The sequence below is a fragment of the Hyaena hyaena genome, unplaced genomic scaffold (assembly GCF_003009895.1).
Source record: "Hyaena hyaena isolate Hyena2069 unplaced genomic scaffold, ASM300989v1 scaffold_158, whole genome shotgun sequence".
In the NCBI taxonomy this organism is placed as follows: Eukaryota; Metazoa; Chordata; class Mammalia; order Carnivora; family Hyaenidae; genus Hyaena; species Hyaena hyaena.
In genome coordinates this window covers 2,814,182-2,830,217 of record NW_024080790.1, presented here as the reverse complement: position 1 = coordinate 2,830,217, position 16,036 = coordinate 2,814,182, and the positions used below count along the sequence as shown (strand labels likewise).

The following is a 16,036-nucleotide window of genomic DNA, read 5'->3' as shown; positions in this document are numbered from 1 at the left end:
ACAGTTAAGGGCTAACTTTACTATGTAGATATACAGAGGTGTATGATATATACATATAGAGAGAGATGTGTAAATAAAATAAATTCTTGATAACAAGAATATCTGACTTACAGTGTGAGCACATTTCCAAAGGATAACTTGCCTCATTTCCCTGGAAAAAAATAAATAAATAATAATTAGTCATAAAATTGGCACAAATATCTTTAAAATATTTTGAGTCAAAAAACACAGGGAAATAAGCCTGAAACCAATTATCTAAATCTATAAATTATAGTTTTTTGATAAGAAAAAAGTTATACAGTATGATACAAAGAGTTCTCAAATCAAACAGGCCCAAGTAGGGTCTTTGACATTAAGACTTATACAGACACTTGACTAAAATTTATTTTAAATATTTTTAATGCCCTATACATATTGCATACCTAATTTTAAAATACCAGAGACTGTCAATGCTCTGTCTTGCTGGGTAAATTCATTTTGGGACAGAGCTCAGAGTAAAGTTTCTCCTGCCACGTCTATTTAAATAGCTTCCTGAGACTGTAAAGTTGTTAAAAAGAAAAAGAAGAACAAACACTTATTAGCATTTACACCTAGATCTTCTATATGCCGTACAACTAAAATAAAATATAGGAAGGTGGGTTCAATGTAAGGCAGCCAATTCAAATTTTTCTTTTGAGAAGTCTTATTTCATGGATAAATTCCAAACTGATATAATTTCTCTGAAATCTTAATTTATAAAATATATAAAAACAAACATCTCTTTTCTATCCAGGATTCCATGTGAATTTATTTAAGGAAAAAAAAGCTCTAGAAAAACTACAGATCCGGCCCAAGGCCTGTAACAACTTTTTATTTAACAACTCTTAATGAACTGACCCTAGGGAAGTCAAGTACTTGGTGGATGATCAAATCATTTGATGGGTGATGAAACCAGTCATTCTAAATCTAAAACAGTAAAAACTCCAAGTATAACAGGCTTACACGAGGTAAAAACAATGAAAATCCTTTTAAAGTCTATATAATTTAAATTAATGTAAACTGAATTTTCAAAGTTCAGTCATAAAATCAGGGTACCACACATCCTATATTTCATTTACCTAACCTTAACCCTATCCTAAAAAAGTATCTTATACTATTGAAATTTGAAGTCTAAAAAGTTATCAGTAAATCATCATCTTCAGTTCTTATCATGCTACCAATCATTAGTCTTTTCCTTGAAAATTATAGTAGATAACTGCAATTTTCCACAACTGGTTAATTTAAGGTTAGTTTATTTACTTTTTATTTTTTTTAATGTTTATTTGTTTTGAGAGACAGAGTGTGAGTTGGGGAGGGGCAGAGAGAGGATTCTGATTAAGATTCCGTGTCTCCCTCTCTCTCTGTCCCTCCCCAACTCATATTCTGTCTCTCTCTCTCTCAAAAATAAACATTAAAAAAATTTTAATATCAAATATATATTAAAGACAGAAAATGATAAACAGGGACACCTGAGTGGCTGAGTCAGTTAAACCTCTGACTTTAGCTCAGGTCATGATCTCATGGTTTGTGAGTTCGAGCCCCGCCATCAGGTTCTGCATGGACAGCTCAGAGCCTGGAACCTACTTCGGATTCTGTGTCTCCCTCTCTGCCCATACCCAGCTCATACTCTGTCTTTCTCTCTCAAAAATAAACATTAAAAGTTTTTTTTAAAGAGTAGCAAACATTAATAAAACTTGACCATTAGTAATGAAGAGAGACACAGAGTTTTGCTTATTCTGCCCCTTAAGATTCTAATGATTACGATCTTTTACTGCCTTACATACATATTTCATACCTAAAACTTTAAAATATGCCTTTAAGAAAATCTCACTCTACCTTAAAGTATGTTTCTTGAGAGGTTCTCAAAAGAGTACAATGATACTTTGTACTGTCTTTCTGAGTTGTGTGTATGTTTTATGATAATGATTAATGTTATAATTGTCTTAGAAGTGAGGGCATGGGGCATCTGGCTGGCTTACTCAGAGGCTGGCTTACTCTTGATCTAGGGGTTGTGAGTTCGAGCCCCACATTTGGTACAGGGATTAAGTAAGTAATAAGTAAGTAAGTAAATAAAACTTAAAAAAATAAAAGTGAGGGCAAAAGAGTCATATGGTAGTTTCAGGGATGACTCTGAAACCCAGTCCTTATTTCTCCAACCCACTGACCTTTTACGGTGTTATCACTTCTTTATAAATGATACCATCAATCCTCTATCCATATCATTCCAAGCTAGACAGCATCCACAAGATCCAAGGACCAGCCTAGCTAGAGCCCTTCAGTGCTTCTCCACCAACACTGAATGCCTCATCTGTACCCTAAATTTAAAATCCATATATCCGTTACTTCAACCTCAACCTTCAACCTCAACCTAAAATCCATATATCCTCAAAGGTTACTTCAACCTCAACAAGTCTTGTGCCCAGTAAAAATATCTTTCAAGCATCAAGGAAAATGCCTTGAAAATTGTACTATATGGAAATTTGGCTCTAGACTAAGAAATGAAAATCACCAAAAAGGTAAATTTGTATGTAAATATAAAAGATTTTTTTCTCATTTTTAAGTATTTTTAGAATTAACTACTTAACATAAACATAGCAACAATGTATTGTGGGGTATATAATATGTACATAGAAGTAAAATGTATGACAACAGCAGCACAAATATGAGAATGATGTATGTTGTCAAGATCTTGCACTATGAGGGAAACACCACAATGTTATTCAAAAGTAGAGCATAATGTTAAAGATGTATATTATAAGGGCACCTGAGTGGCTCAGTTGGTTGGCTTGAGCATCTGACTCCTGATTTCGGCTCAGGTCATGGATCTCACGGTTCATGAGTTTGAGCCTGTGTAGGGCTCTACGCTGACAGCACAGAGCCTGCTTGGGATTCTCGCTCTCCCTGTCTCACTGCCCCTCACCCATCCTCTGCTCTCTCTCTCTCAAAATAAATGTTTTAAAAATGATGTATATTATAAACTCCACAGCAACTACTTTTTAATAAAAAGATAAATAAAAGAAACAAAAATCAAGTGTGGAAAAAAACAGAAAGTAAAATAGCAGTATGGCAGATTTAAATCCAAACATTTTGAGAATGATACTATGTTAAGTGTAAACATTCTAATAATTACAATTAAAGAAAATGCAACTGTATGCTATCTGTAAGAAGCTTACTTTAAAAACGGGTTACAGCTAGGTTACAACTAAAAAGACAAAGATATACCACAAAAGTATTAATCGAAAGGAGGATACACTGACTGGGGTGCCTGGGTGGCTCAGTCGGTTAAGGGTCCGACTTCGGCTCAGGTCATGATCTCGCGGTTCATGGGTTTGAGCCCTGCATCGGGCTCTGTGCTGGCGGCCAGCTCGGGTCCTGGAGACTGTTCAGATTCTGTGTCTCCTTCTCTCTCTGACCTTCCCCTGCTCACACTGTCTCTCTCCCTCTCTCAGAAATCAATAAAACATTAAAAAATGTTTTAAAAAAAGGATACAGTGAGTGGCTAGTAATAATGGAAAACGCAGAATTCAGAACAAGTAATATATTACCAAGGATAAAGAGGGCTGTTTCATAATGTTAAAAGAGTGGATTCATTAGGAAGATGTTAACAACTGTAAATACAATGTGATTTATAATAAAAAACCTAATTTGGTCTTCTGTTTCTAGCAGAGAGATCCTAAAACCATCAGAATTTCCTAAGTTAGAACTATAAAGGTGTCTTATATTAAGGAGGTGACTTTAAGAAAGCACCTAAAGATAGGGACCATCTGGTTGCCAGGAGAACCAACTACATGATTAGGGGACTGGAATATTAGCCCCACTACCTTCTGACCTTTGGGGAGGATGGGCTACTGGATGAATTAATCAACAAATGCCAATGATTTAATCAATCACAGTTATGTAACAAAGCCACCACAAAAATCCAAAAGGACAGGGTTCAGAGGACTCCCAAGTTGGTGAATACAAAATGATGCAGGTAGAGTGGAGCACCTGGACAGGGTACAGAAGCTCCAAACTCTTTCCTATGTATCTAGCCTCACGTGTCCCTTCCATCTGGCCATTCCTAAGTCACAACCTTATAATAAACTGTGATTTAGTAAATAAAATGTTTCCCTGAGTTCTGTGAGTCACTCTAGCAAATTAATCAAACACAAAGTGGGGTCATTTGAACCTTCCAACTATACCAAGTTGGTCAGAACCCCAGAGAACAACCTATATCTGTTTACTGGCATCTGAAGGGGGAGAGGAGGCAATCTTGCAGGACTGAGCCTTTCATCTGTAGAATCAGATGCTATGTCTAAGTAGACAGTGTCAGAATTGAATTGTAGGACATCTAACTGATGTCTGGAAATTTTGTGAGTGTGTGGGAGCCCCCCACCCCCATACTGTAATTAGGTCTATACATACGCACACATACACACATACACACACACACACACACACACAGCTTCAAAATAAATGAAATCAAGCACTTAAAAAACAGAAAGGAAAACAGTCGATCATTTTGAAGATTTTAATGTTTCTCTCACAGTAACTGACAGAAAATAAACAGAACAACAAAAAACCAGTTAAGTTACAGAACATTTGAACACACGATCAACCAACATGTCCTAAACCAGCAGAATATTCTTTTCCAATGAACATGGGACATTCACAAAACCATTATTCTGAGCCTCAAAAAAAGTCTCATTAGGTGCGCCTGGGTGGCTCTAAGCATCTGACTTCTGCTCAGGTCATGATCTTGTGGTTCGTGGGTTCGAACCCCGCATTAGGCTCTGTGCTGACAGCTCAGAGCCTGGAGCCTGTTTCAGATTCTGTTTCTCTCTCTCTCTCTCTCTCTCTCTCTCTCTCTCTCTCTCTCTCTCTCCCCCCTCCCCAGCTCGTGCTGTCTCTGTCTCAAAAATAAAAAACGTTAAAAAAAATTTTTTTAAAGTCTCAATAAATTGAAAGATCTAAAATCATACGGTATAAGTTAACTAGAAAGGTATGTGGGAATAATCAAATATTTGGAAACAAAGCACAATTTCTAGTAACCCAGGAATCACAGAGAAAATGACAAAGATAAATCAGAAATGCTTTGAATAGAATGAAAACAGAACCTATCAGAACTTTTAAGATACAGCTTAAGCAATGTTTTGAGGAAAATGCTGCTACAAGAGAAAGTCCAAAATATAATGATCTGTCCCCAAAGTAAAAGGCTAGAAAAAGTGTAAGGTTAAACCTAAAGCAAGAAAAAAACAAGAAAAAAAAACTCGAGAAATTAACAAAATAGAAATGGACAAACAGAAAAACCAATAAAGACAAAACTCTTTTTGGAAAAGGTCAATAACTAAACCCCCTGGGAAATCAATACAAATCCTACAGACATTAAAAAAAATTTAAAAATTTTCTAAACAATGTTATAAAAACAAATTTTATACTAAGATAAATGGACAAGTTTCTTGAAAGACCACATGTGGCAAAACTGACTCAAGGAAAAAAAAAAAGAAAGCTGAACAGCTCTACAACTCTTAAAATACACTGAATTTGAGTTTAAAAGTTTCCTACAAAGAAAACTACAGACCCGGACCGCTTCACTGCTCAATTCAATCATATATTCCAAGTACAAAAACATGCCAACCCTACACAAAGTCTTTCAGAAAGCAGAAGGGGATGGAATAGTTCTTAAACTCACTTAATGAGGCTAGTATTACCCTCATACCAAAATCAGACAGTAACAATACATTACAAAAAAGAAAGCTATACTACCATACTTCTTCACAATAATGGATACAAAAATCCTTAATATCTGAGTAAACGCAGAAATTTTTAATGTTTATTGAGAGAGAGACAGAGCATGAGCAGGGGAGGGGCAAAGACCGAGGGAGACACAGAATCTGAAGCAGGCTCCAGGCTCTGAGCTGTCAGCACAGAGCCTGATAGGGGGCTTAAACTCACAAATAGTGAGATCATGACCTGAGCAGAAGTCAGAGGCTTAACTGAATGAGCCACTCAAGAACCCCTAGAAAAAAATTTTAAAGTGAATAAAACTCATGACCATTTGAGGAAAATCTCAACAATGCAAGCTTGGTTTAACACACCTAACAGACTAAAAAAGAAAAACACCGTAGTATCATCAACACATATAATAAAAGCATGTGACAAATTTCAACACCCATACGAACCACAATCCGTAAAAAATTTTCCACCATCTATTAAGCCTGTCTACAAAAAGCCTACAGCTAACATATTTAATATGTTGAAAGACTAAATGGCTTCTCCCTAAGATAAGGAACAGGATAAAGGTATCTGCACCAATGCAATAATGCGAGAGAAGAAATAAAAGGCATACAAATTGGAAAAGAAAAAAGTAAACTGCCTTTACTTGCAGATGACATGACTCTGTATGTACACAAATACTAAAACTCTAAGACTGTCAGAACTAATAAATGAATGAAGCAAAGCCACACAATACAAGGTGTATACAAAAATCAAATGCATTTCCATCTAGACCTAAGTAGCCAATTTGAAAAAGAACAATGTTAAAGGATCTACATTATCTAACTTAAAGATTATAAGGCTAGAATTGTCAACAGAATGCTGTTAGTGTTAAGACTAGATAAAAAGATCAATGGAACAGAATAAAATGGAGAACACACACACACACACACACACACACACACAGTGTTTTTGACAGACGTGTCCAGGTAATTCAGTGGGAAGAAATTCTTTGCAACAAATGATGATCAAACAAATGGATATCAATATTTAAAAAACGAAAAGACAAAAGACTTGGGTAGATTTTTACTTTATTTTATTCTATTTCTATTCTGCTCTATTTTATTTGAGAAAGAGGTGAGCAAGGTAAGTATGGAGGGAGTAGAAGAGAGAATCTTAAGCAGGTTCCATGCACAGCACGGAGCCAACACGGAGGCTCTATCTCCTGACTGTGAAATCAATCATGACCTGACCAGAAATCAAAAATCAAATGCTTAAATGTGCAGGTGTCCAAGTAGACATTTTATAACAAAAGATATAGACACAACAAACACACACATCAAAAGATGTTTTATATTATTAGAAATCAGACAAATGCAAAATTAAAACTACAATTACATACCACAACGCTTGCAATTAGTATATACGTGCCTAGAATTTAAAAACTGACATACAAAACGTTGCTGAAAATGTAGAACAAATGGTTATGTGCTACACAGAATTCTAAGATGGCCCTCTGAAATTCCCAGCCCTAGGTATACAAACATCTTTTCCCAGTTATTCAAATACTAATCTAGGTACAGGCTGAAAGGGATTTTATATATGTAATTAAGATTCCAAATTAGTTGACCTTAAGATAAGATTATTTAGGTGGGCCTGTTCTAATAAGAGACTTTTAAAAGCAAAAGGGGAGGGGAGGGGCACCTGAGTGGCTTAGGTCATGATCTCACGGTCTGTGGGTTCAGGCCCTGCATCGGGTTCTGTGCTGACAGCTCAGAACCTGGAACCTGTTTCGGAGTCTGTGTCTCCCTCTCTTCCTTCCCCTCCCCCGCTCATGTTCTGTGTCTGTCTCAAAACTAAAAACTATAAAAAAATTAAAAATAAAAAAAATAAAAGCAAAAAAAGGAAGTCAGAGATTCGAACCATGAGGAGAATTCAAGACTAGGGAGTACACCACATGCCACTGAATGCAGGCAGCTTCTAAGGGCTAAGAGCAGCCTCCAGCTGACAGTAAACTGGGAAACAGAGAGCTCAATCCTACAACAGCAAAAAACTGAATTCTACCAATCTAAATGACCCCAGAAACACAATCTTCCCCAGACCGTCCAGACAAGAGCTTACTCTGGCTGACTTCTGGATTTCAGCCTTGTGATTAAAAGAGACCCTATGTTGCACTAGTTAGGGTTAGCGTTAGGATTAGGTATCGTTTTAAGCCACCAAATTTATGGTAATTTATAACACAGCAATAGAATCAACACCCAGATATATAGTACATATGGCTACAAGTAAAAATGTTGACACAAATGTTGGTGAAGATATAGAGCAACTGAAATTTTTATGTACTGCTGGTACGAACCTGGAAAACACAGTCATTTGGAAAACAGTTTGATGAATTCTTTTCTTAAATGTATTTATTTTTGAGAGAGAGACAGAGAGCAAGCAAGGAAGAGGCAGAGAGGGAGAGAGAGTATCCTAACTCTGAGTCAGTATGCTGACTCCTGTCAGCATGGAGCCTGACGTGGGGTTCAAACTCACAAACCATGATATCATGACCTGAGCCAAAATCAAGAGTCAGATGCTTAGCCAAGTGCGCCACACAGGTGCCCTGGTGGATTCTTACTAGTAACTTTAACATAACATTCAGAAATAAAAGCATGTCCCCACAAAAATTTACACACGTTTATGTATATAAATGGTTAAAAGCCCAAACAAAAAACTAGTCTAAATGTCCATCAACCATCAAATGGATAAACTGTGGTGTATCCAAACAATGGAGTACTACTGCATAGTAGTAGTACTATGCTACTGCACAGTCAACAGGAAAAGACTACTAATACACACAACAAGAATTTCAAAAGCAATCAGCTAAATGAAAGCACACAGATACAAAACATTACATACTGCATGATTCCACTTATAAATACTAGAAAAAGCAAACTATAGTTACCAAAAGCTCAGGGTCTGCCAGGGTTTAAGAGAGTCAGTGAAAACGGTTATCAACTAACATTTTAGAGTGACAGAAATGTTCTACATCTTGATTGTGGAAGTGCCTAAAAAACTATACATCTGTCAAAACACATTAACTGTATACCTAAAATTGGTTAATTTTATTATATGTTAAGTTATACCTCAATAAAGCTCATCTCAAGTATAATAGAACTGCTTCATAACTCATAGATTTAAGTCTCTAGTTTAAAAATATAAACATCTTGGGGTGCCTGGGTGGCTCAATTGGTAAGTGTCCAACTCTTTAGTTTCAGCTCGGGTCATGGTTTCACAGTTCCTGAGTTTAGCCCTACATTGGGCTCATACACCATGGTAGTGTGGGGCCTGCTGGGGATTCTCTCTCCTTCCCTCTCTGCCCCTCCTCCATTCACTCTCTTTCCCTCGCTCTCAAAATAAATAAATAAATAAGTGTGTGTGTGTGTGTGTGTGTGTGTGTGTGTGTAATTTTCTTTTTAAATGGTAATAGTTTCTGGTCATATTGTAATTCCCAATTCAAGAACCATATGGATTCTTTGTTTATATAACAGTCATTTCAAGGTAGCTAATTTATAATATGAGAAGCCAGAAACTTATAGTAATTCTAAATCTAATATTGTCTAATTATAGTCCTTATTGTTTGATCCTTTAGTCTCCTTCATAGATCTTAAACTCCATGAAGGCAGTAATTGTTTTATTCTCCTTTGATATTCCTTGCCAAATGTAACACTTAAACACTGTCCCAAATTCATTCAAGGAAGTATTTTATAGGTGCATGTAAAAATCCAGACAGCCTTAAGGAACTTGGTTTAAGTGGCATGTTAATAATCATCAACATATTAAAGAACATGGTTGGGGCATCTAGGTGGCTCAATCGGTTGAGCATATGACTCATGATTTTGGCTCAGGTCATCATCTCATGGTTCATGGAATCAAGCCCTGAGCTGCACATCGGGCTTTGTGCTGACAGCATAGAGCCTGTTTGGGATTTTCTCTCTCTCTGCTCCTCCCCTGCTCATGCTCTCAAACACTTAAGAGAGGGAGAGAGAGAGGGAGAGAAGGGGGGAAAAGAGAGAGAGAGGAAGGAAGGAAGGAAGGAAGGAAGGAAGGAAGGAAGGAAAGAAGGAAGGAAGGAAGGAAAGGAGGGAGGGAGGAAGAGAGGATAAGAGGAAGAGAGGAAGAGAGGAAGGGAGTTAGAAAGGAAGAGAGCAAACGAACATAGTTAGATTAAGGGTATATTAAGAGAGTCAATAAATTCTTAAAAGTCCATTTTGCTTCCCGTGATGCTCACTTTTCATGAGTATCTATTAAGTACTTGGATCTCTAAACGCTTTAAATAAGCAAGCAGTACTCTAATACTTAAGTAATATTTATAGTTCCCAAGAAGACTCTATAACCAAATAAGACAATGTTGTCACCTCTACAAGTCTACTAAAGATAAATGTGTACATATTTTGACAGCAGGCCTTTTGAAAATAATCTACACTTTACAGTAAGCATTCATAAAATTTTTATTCTCTCACATCTAGACACTTCAAGATCAAAGTAACTCTAAACAAAATGAAATAAAAGAGATCCAAAAATACTTTCATTTCTTTGCCAGAAAATTTCCTTAGATATTATATTCCTATTCCTGATTTAATGTGTATCAAAATTGATAATCACAATATAGTAAATTTAAAAAACAATACTGAAAAGAAAAAGTGAGAATCCGAATGTCTTCATCTGCTAAAAGACAAAGTTTGCCAACTTCCCACAGTTAATAAAATTATTATAAACAAATCAATTAATTTCTAGGGTAAACTCACTAACCATCTTAATACTTGTTCTAGGATAGATTATTTCTTACTCTCAGAAGTATAAACCAAGGGGTTGAAACTGTCAGTGGACAAATTTGGCTGAGACGAAGTGAAAAGATCATAGACTTCCAGGGACAAGTCTCTTGTGTCTATCAGGCTGTGTTCACAAGCACCCCTTCCTCTAGACACTGACTTTTCCATACAGGAAATAGGAAAGTTTGGGGGTGCCTTGGTGGCTCAGTTGGTTAAGTGTCCGACTTTAGATCTTGGCTCAGGTCATGATCTCACAGTTTTGAGTTCAAGCCTCACATCGGGCTCTGAGCTGATAGCGCAGAGCCTGCTTGGGAATCTCTCCCTATCACCACTCCCCCCCCCCATGCACATGCGTGCCCTTTCTCTCTCAAAATAAACTTGGGGGAAAAAAAGATAAAAATAAAAGTTTATTTTAAAGAGTTTGGCTAGATGATTTCAAGGGGTCCTTCTAGGTATATTGTTTTTTGACTACTAATGAAGATGCTGGACATATTTAAATATGAAAGAAAGATGGGGCGCCTGAGTGGCTCAGTCGGTTAAGCATCTGACTTCAGCTCAGGTCACGATCTCATGATTTGTGAGTTCGAGCCCCGCATCAGGCTCTGTGCTGACAGCTCGGAGCATGAAGCCTGCTTCGGATTCTGTGTCTCCCTCTCTCTTTGCTCTGCACCCCCCGCACCCCCCCCAACTCACTATCTGTCTCTGTCTCAAAAATAAACCATTGTTAAGGTGATCAGTTTTCCCTAAGTCAGTAACATCTGTACTTGTCAAATTATTTTAGGAAGAAAACCCTAAAATTTTCTAGCCTGATAAATACTCCAAAATTATACTCTGTAACTTCACCTAGTAAATGACTGAAGGTATATAAATGATATGCATAAATATCCTACTGCATATTGAGGCCTGAAATAGTGATACCTATTATTTTGTTTTGTAGTTTAAAATTTATCTAACATCTAACCTAACCAATCTTATTTTTCTCTTCTATCTAAAATTAACCATTTTTGTAGGTTTACCTTGTATCCTACAATCTTTTTTAATTCATTTATCAGTTCTATCTAGTTTTTTATTGTGGTAGATTTCCCAGGATTTCCTATTTAAATAATCATGTCATCTTCAAATAGAGAGTTTTTCCTCCTTTCCAATCTGTACACCTTTATTTTTTTCTTGCTTTATTCCAGTGGGTAGAACTTTCATCACTACATTGAAAGAGAGGTGAGAGCAGATATTTTGCCTTGTTACTGACCTTATGGGAAAAGCATTCAGTCTTTGCCATTTGCCATATACTTTGCCATTAAGTATAATGCTACCTATAGGTTTGTATAGATATTTCATATCCAAATGAGTATTTCCCATATACATACTTTTATTTTTTTAAAGAAACCATGAATGTGTCTTGAATTTTATTAAATGCCTTTTTCCATCAAATTATGTGATCATGTGATTTTTCTTTAGCTGTTAATATAGATTATTTATATTGAGTTTCAAATAGTGAACCTGCTGTGCATCCCTGCAGTGAGCCCATACTTGGTTATGGCATAAAGTTTTTTCTCCATTCTGCTTAACTAATTCTATTTGCTTACATTTGTTAAAAATTTTTATATATACATTAACATGGGAAAATTTATAGTGTTTGTACTTTTGGGGGCACATCAAGGTAATGCGGGCTATTCAAATCATCTATTTCATACTGGATGAAGGGTGGTAGTTTCTATTTTTAAAAGAACATTACATCAAAGTTGCCCAATTTATATGTGAGTTGTTCATAGTATATCCATATGATCTTTGCCATGTCTGAAGGGTCTATGGTGATACCCTCCACATCATTCCTGATACTGAGAATTTGTTTCTTTTAGTCCTCCCCATCTTGTAGAGGTTTATCAATTTATTTGATCTTTCTGAAGAATCAACTCTTATTTCATTTATTTTCTGTTTTTGTCTTCAGTTTCACTGATTTCTGCTTCTATCTTTATTTCCCCCTTCTTTGCTTTGGTTAGATTTTGCTGTTTTTACCTTTTTTCAGGTCCTTGAGATAGGAGCTCAAGATTAGACTTTTTTTTTTCTCTTTTCTAAAATGTGCATTTAGTGCTATAAGTTTCCTTCTCAGCATTGCTTTGGCTACATACCACAATTTGTTCAATGGGTTCTTACTTTTTTTTTCACTGGTTATCCTTCAGTGCATGATACATGAAAAAACTTAATACATATTTTTGAATTATCACTGAAATATGCTTTTGTAAATCTGTATTAGGTAAATCCATTTTTGTTATTTCTTTGGAAAAACGTAATTAAGTTCCAAACAACTGGTTTTTTTTTTATTTTTTTTTAATGTTTTATTTATTTCTAGGAGAGAGAGAGAGACAGCATGAGCAGGGGAGGGTCAGGGAGAGAGGGAGTCACAGACTGAAACAGGCTCCAGGCTCTGAGCTGGCAGTCAGCACAGAGCCCGACGCGGGGCTCGAACCCACGAACCGCGAGATCATGACCTAAGCGAAAGTCGGACGCTTAACCGACTAAGCCACCCAGGCGCCCCCAAACAACTGTTATATGAACTTTAAACATAGTCCATTTGTAAACTAATCATCTTTATGACAATCCAAAATTTTTACAAGATTGAGTATATATCCAAAAAGTTAAGAATATCTTCCAGTGTTTAATACACTGTAAGCAATTAATAAAAGGAAGGATTTAAGAATAAGATTCCATTCCCAAAGTTGTAAGATAACCTCTCAAGCAGCAACAGACAGGACAAAAACTTTACTAAAGCAGAGACCTTTCTGAAAGTCTACATTTGTAAAAACAAACCCTGCTGGCCCTTGTCATCTAGTTTTACTTCTAACAATGACATTATTTCCATCGAATTAAAACAATTCTTTATATAAAATCCTAATATTTCAGACTAAGATCAGATGTACTTAAATTTAAATAACTACTTCAGTTCAGGGGCTCCTGCCGGATGGGGGTGGCTCAGTCGGTTAAGCATTTGGTTTTGGCTCAGGCGGTGATCTCACGGCTCATGGGTTTGAGCCCTGCACTGGGCTCTGTGCTGACAGCAGGGAGCCTGCTTGGGATTCTCTCTCAACCTCTCTCTCTCTCTCTCTCCCTTTCTCAAATAACCCCTTAAAAGAAAAAACTACCTTAGTTCAAACAAAACATGCAAAACAATAAATCTTACTGTCAAGTTCTCACGACCTTTTTAAAGGCAAAAGCTGATAGATCTTGAGAGTAATCTTTAAAAGTTAGCTTTATAAATATAAATACGGATAGAAAAAAGAAGTTTACTGAATACAAAAAAAATAACATTTATGTGCTGGGCACTCTTTTAGAGACTTTAAATACATTTATCTCATTTATCCTCCAAACAATCTTCTGGGTAAATGGAGATGTCAAGGTTAAGCAACTGGCACAGGTCGCAAAACCGGTAGTGGCAAAGACCAAATGTGAACTCACACTAACATAATTCCTATAGTGTTCTCACCAATATATGATAAAGCTATATCCTCTCTGTATTATAGAGAAGCAGCAATAAGTTACTGAAACCATTTTCTTCTCATCTTGGAACACTTCAGTTCAAGTGGCTTGTCACTGCCAACTTAGACCGGCAAAGCAATTTAAATGTTGTTCATGTATCTAACACAGTAGTCTGAATCACAAAAGCATGACGATAACAGGGTGTGAGATAGGTGGAGACAGCTGAGGAGAAGAGTAAAGGGATGGAAAATATGAAACACTATTACACGGAAACCATCCAACAACTTGGAAGGAACAATACTAATTTGGTATTATATTTTAATTTAAAAACATATATAATGCGGGGCGCCTGGGTGGCTTAGTCGGTTAAGCGTCCGACTTTCGCTTAGGTCATGATCTCGTGGTTCGTGGGTTCGAGGCCCGCATCGGGCTCTGTGCTGACTGCCAGCTCAGAGCCTGGAGCCTGTTTCAGAGTCTGTCACTCCCTCTCTCTCTGACCCTCCCCTGCTCACGCTGTCTCTCTCTCTCTCTCTCCTAGAAATAAAAAATAAAAAAAAAAACTATAATGCTAAAACAAAATAGAAAACTCTATAAGCATAGAATTTTCAATAATTATAATTTTAAAAAAATAATCTGAGAACAGAGAAAGTATAAATCCAGCAGTAGCACACTTCTGGATGATGGTAAGAGACCACCCCGACCACGGTGAAAATAAGCAGTTGAAAGTATTAGTAAAATGAAAGGTCAAGGAACACTAAAGCAAGATATACATAAACACTTAAGGAATGGGGAATCCTAGAGGGAAAATGTGACACAGGTACTAAATTCTGAATGAAAAACTGGAGTATCCAGAAAGATGTTAGAGGACGGCAATGAAAAGACATAAAGAATTCTCATGCAGAGTCATTTCCTTCTATCTGACTGTATCTTCCTTTATATTGAAATAGAATTCACACCCCATACAATTCACCCATATGAAGCGGATGGTCTTTAGTAGAGTTGCGCAGCCACTACCACAATCAAATTCCTCACACTAAACAGAAACCCCATATCCAAAAACAGTCACTCTCCATCTCCCTGGACTCATCCTACTAATCCTACCTTCGGTTCCTACACACTTGGCCATTCTGGATTTCCTACAGAAATGCACTCATACAGTATGTATTCTGTCACTGGCTTCTTTTACTTATATTTTTAAGGTTCATCCAAATAGTATACCAAGAATCAATACTTCATTTTTACTGACAAACAATATTTCCTCATATGGATATACCATATTTTATTTAATCTGTGCACATCTGGACTGTTTCCATTTTTGGGGGGGCTATTATGAATAATACTGTATAAACATTCATGTATGGGGGCGCCTGGGTGGCTCAGTCAGTTGGGCGGCAGACTTCAGTTCAGATTTTGACCTTGCGGTTCATGGGTTTGAGCTCCGTATCGGGCTCTGTGCTGACTGCCAGCTCAGAGCCTGGAGGCTGTTTCAGTCTCCAGAGACTTCCTCTCTCTCTGACCCTCCCCTGCTCACACTGTCTCTCTCTCTCTCTCAGAAATAAATAAAATATTTAAGAAAAATAAAAAAATAAAAAAACATTCACGTACAAGTTCTTTCATTTCTTGTGGATACTTAGGAATGAAATTACTAGGTTATACAGCAACTCTATGTTTAATATGTTGAAGAAATGTTTTATAAAGCAGCTACAACATTTGCATCCCCACCAGCAATATTATGAGGATTTTGATTTCTCTGTATCCTCACCAACACTTACCTGGTCTTTCTGATTATAGCCATGCTAATGGGTATGAAATGATATCTCTTTCTGGTTTTGATCTGCATTTCTCTAGTGATACTGAGCATCTTTTCATGTGTTTATTGGACACGTGTTTATCTTCTCTGGAGAAACATCTGCGCAAATCCTTAGCTCACTTTTTGGTTGGATTTTTTTTTTATATATTCTAGACAGAAGTGTCTTATCAGACCTATGAACTGTAAAAATTTATCCCATTCTGTGGGTTGTCTTTTCATTTTCCTGATG

The 16,036-nt window shown here is 36.7% G+C and overlaps 1 protein-coding gene across 1 annotated transcript in view; it reads right to left on the bottom strand.

The window, feature by feature from the left end:
• PPP3R1 (protein phosphatase 3 regulatory subunit B, alpha) overlaps window positions 1-16,036 on the bottom strand; it is a 66,749-nt gene that overhangs the window by 34,147 nt on the left and 16,566 nt on the right. The window contains exon 2 of the mRNA XM_039239572.1: window positions 112-151. Coding sequence (XP_039095503.1) covers window positions 112-151 — 40 coding nt within the window. The remainder of the gene's footprint in view (window positions 1-111; window positions 152-16,036) is intronic.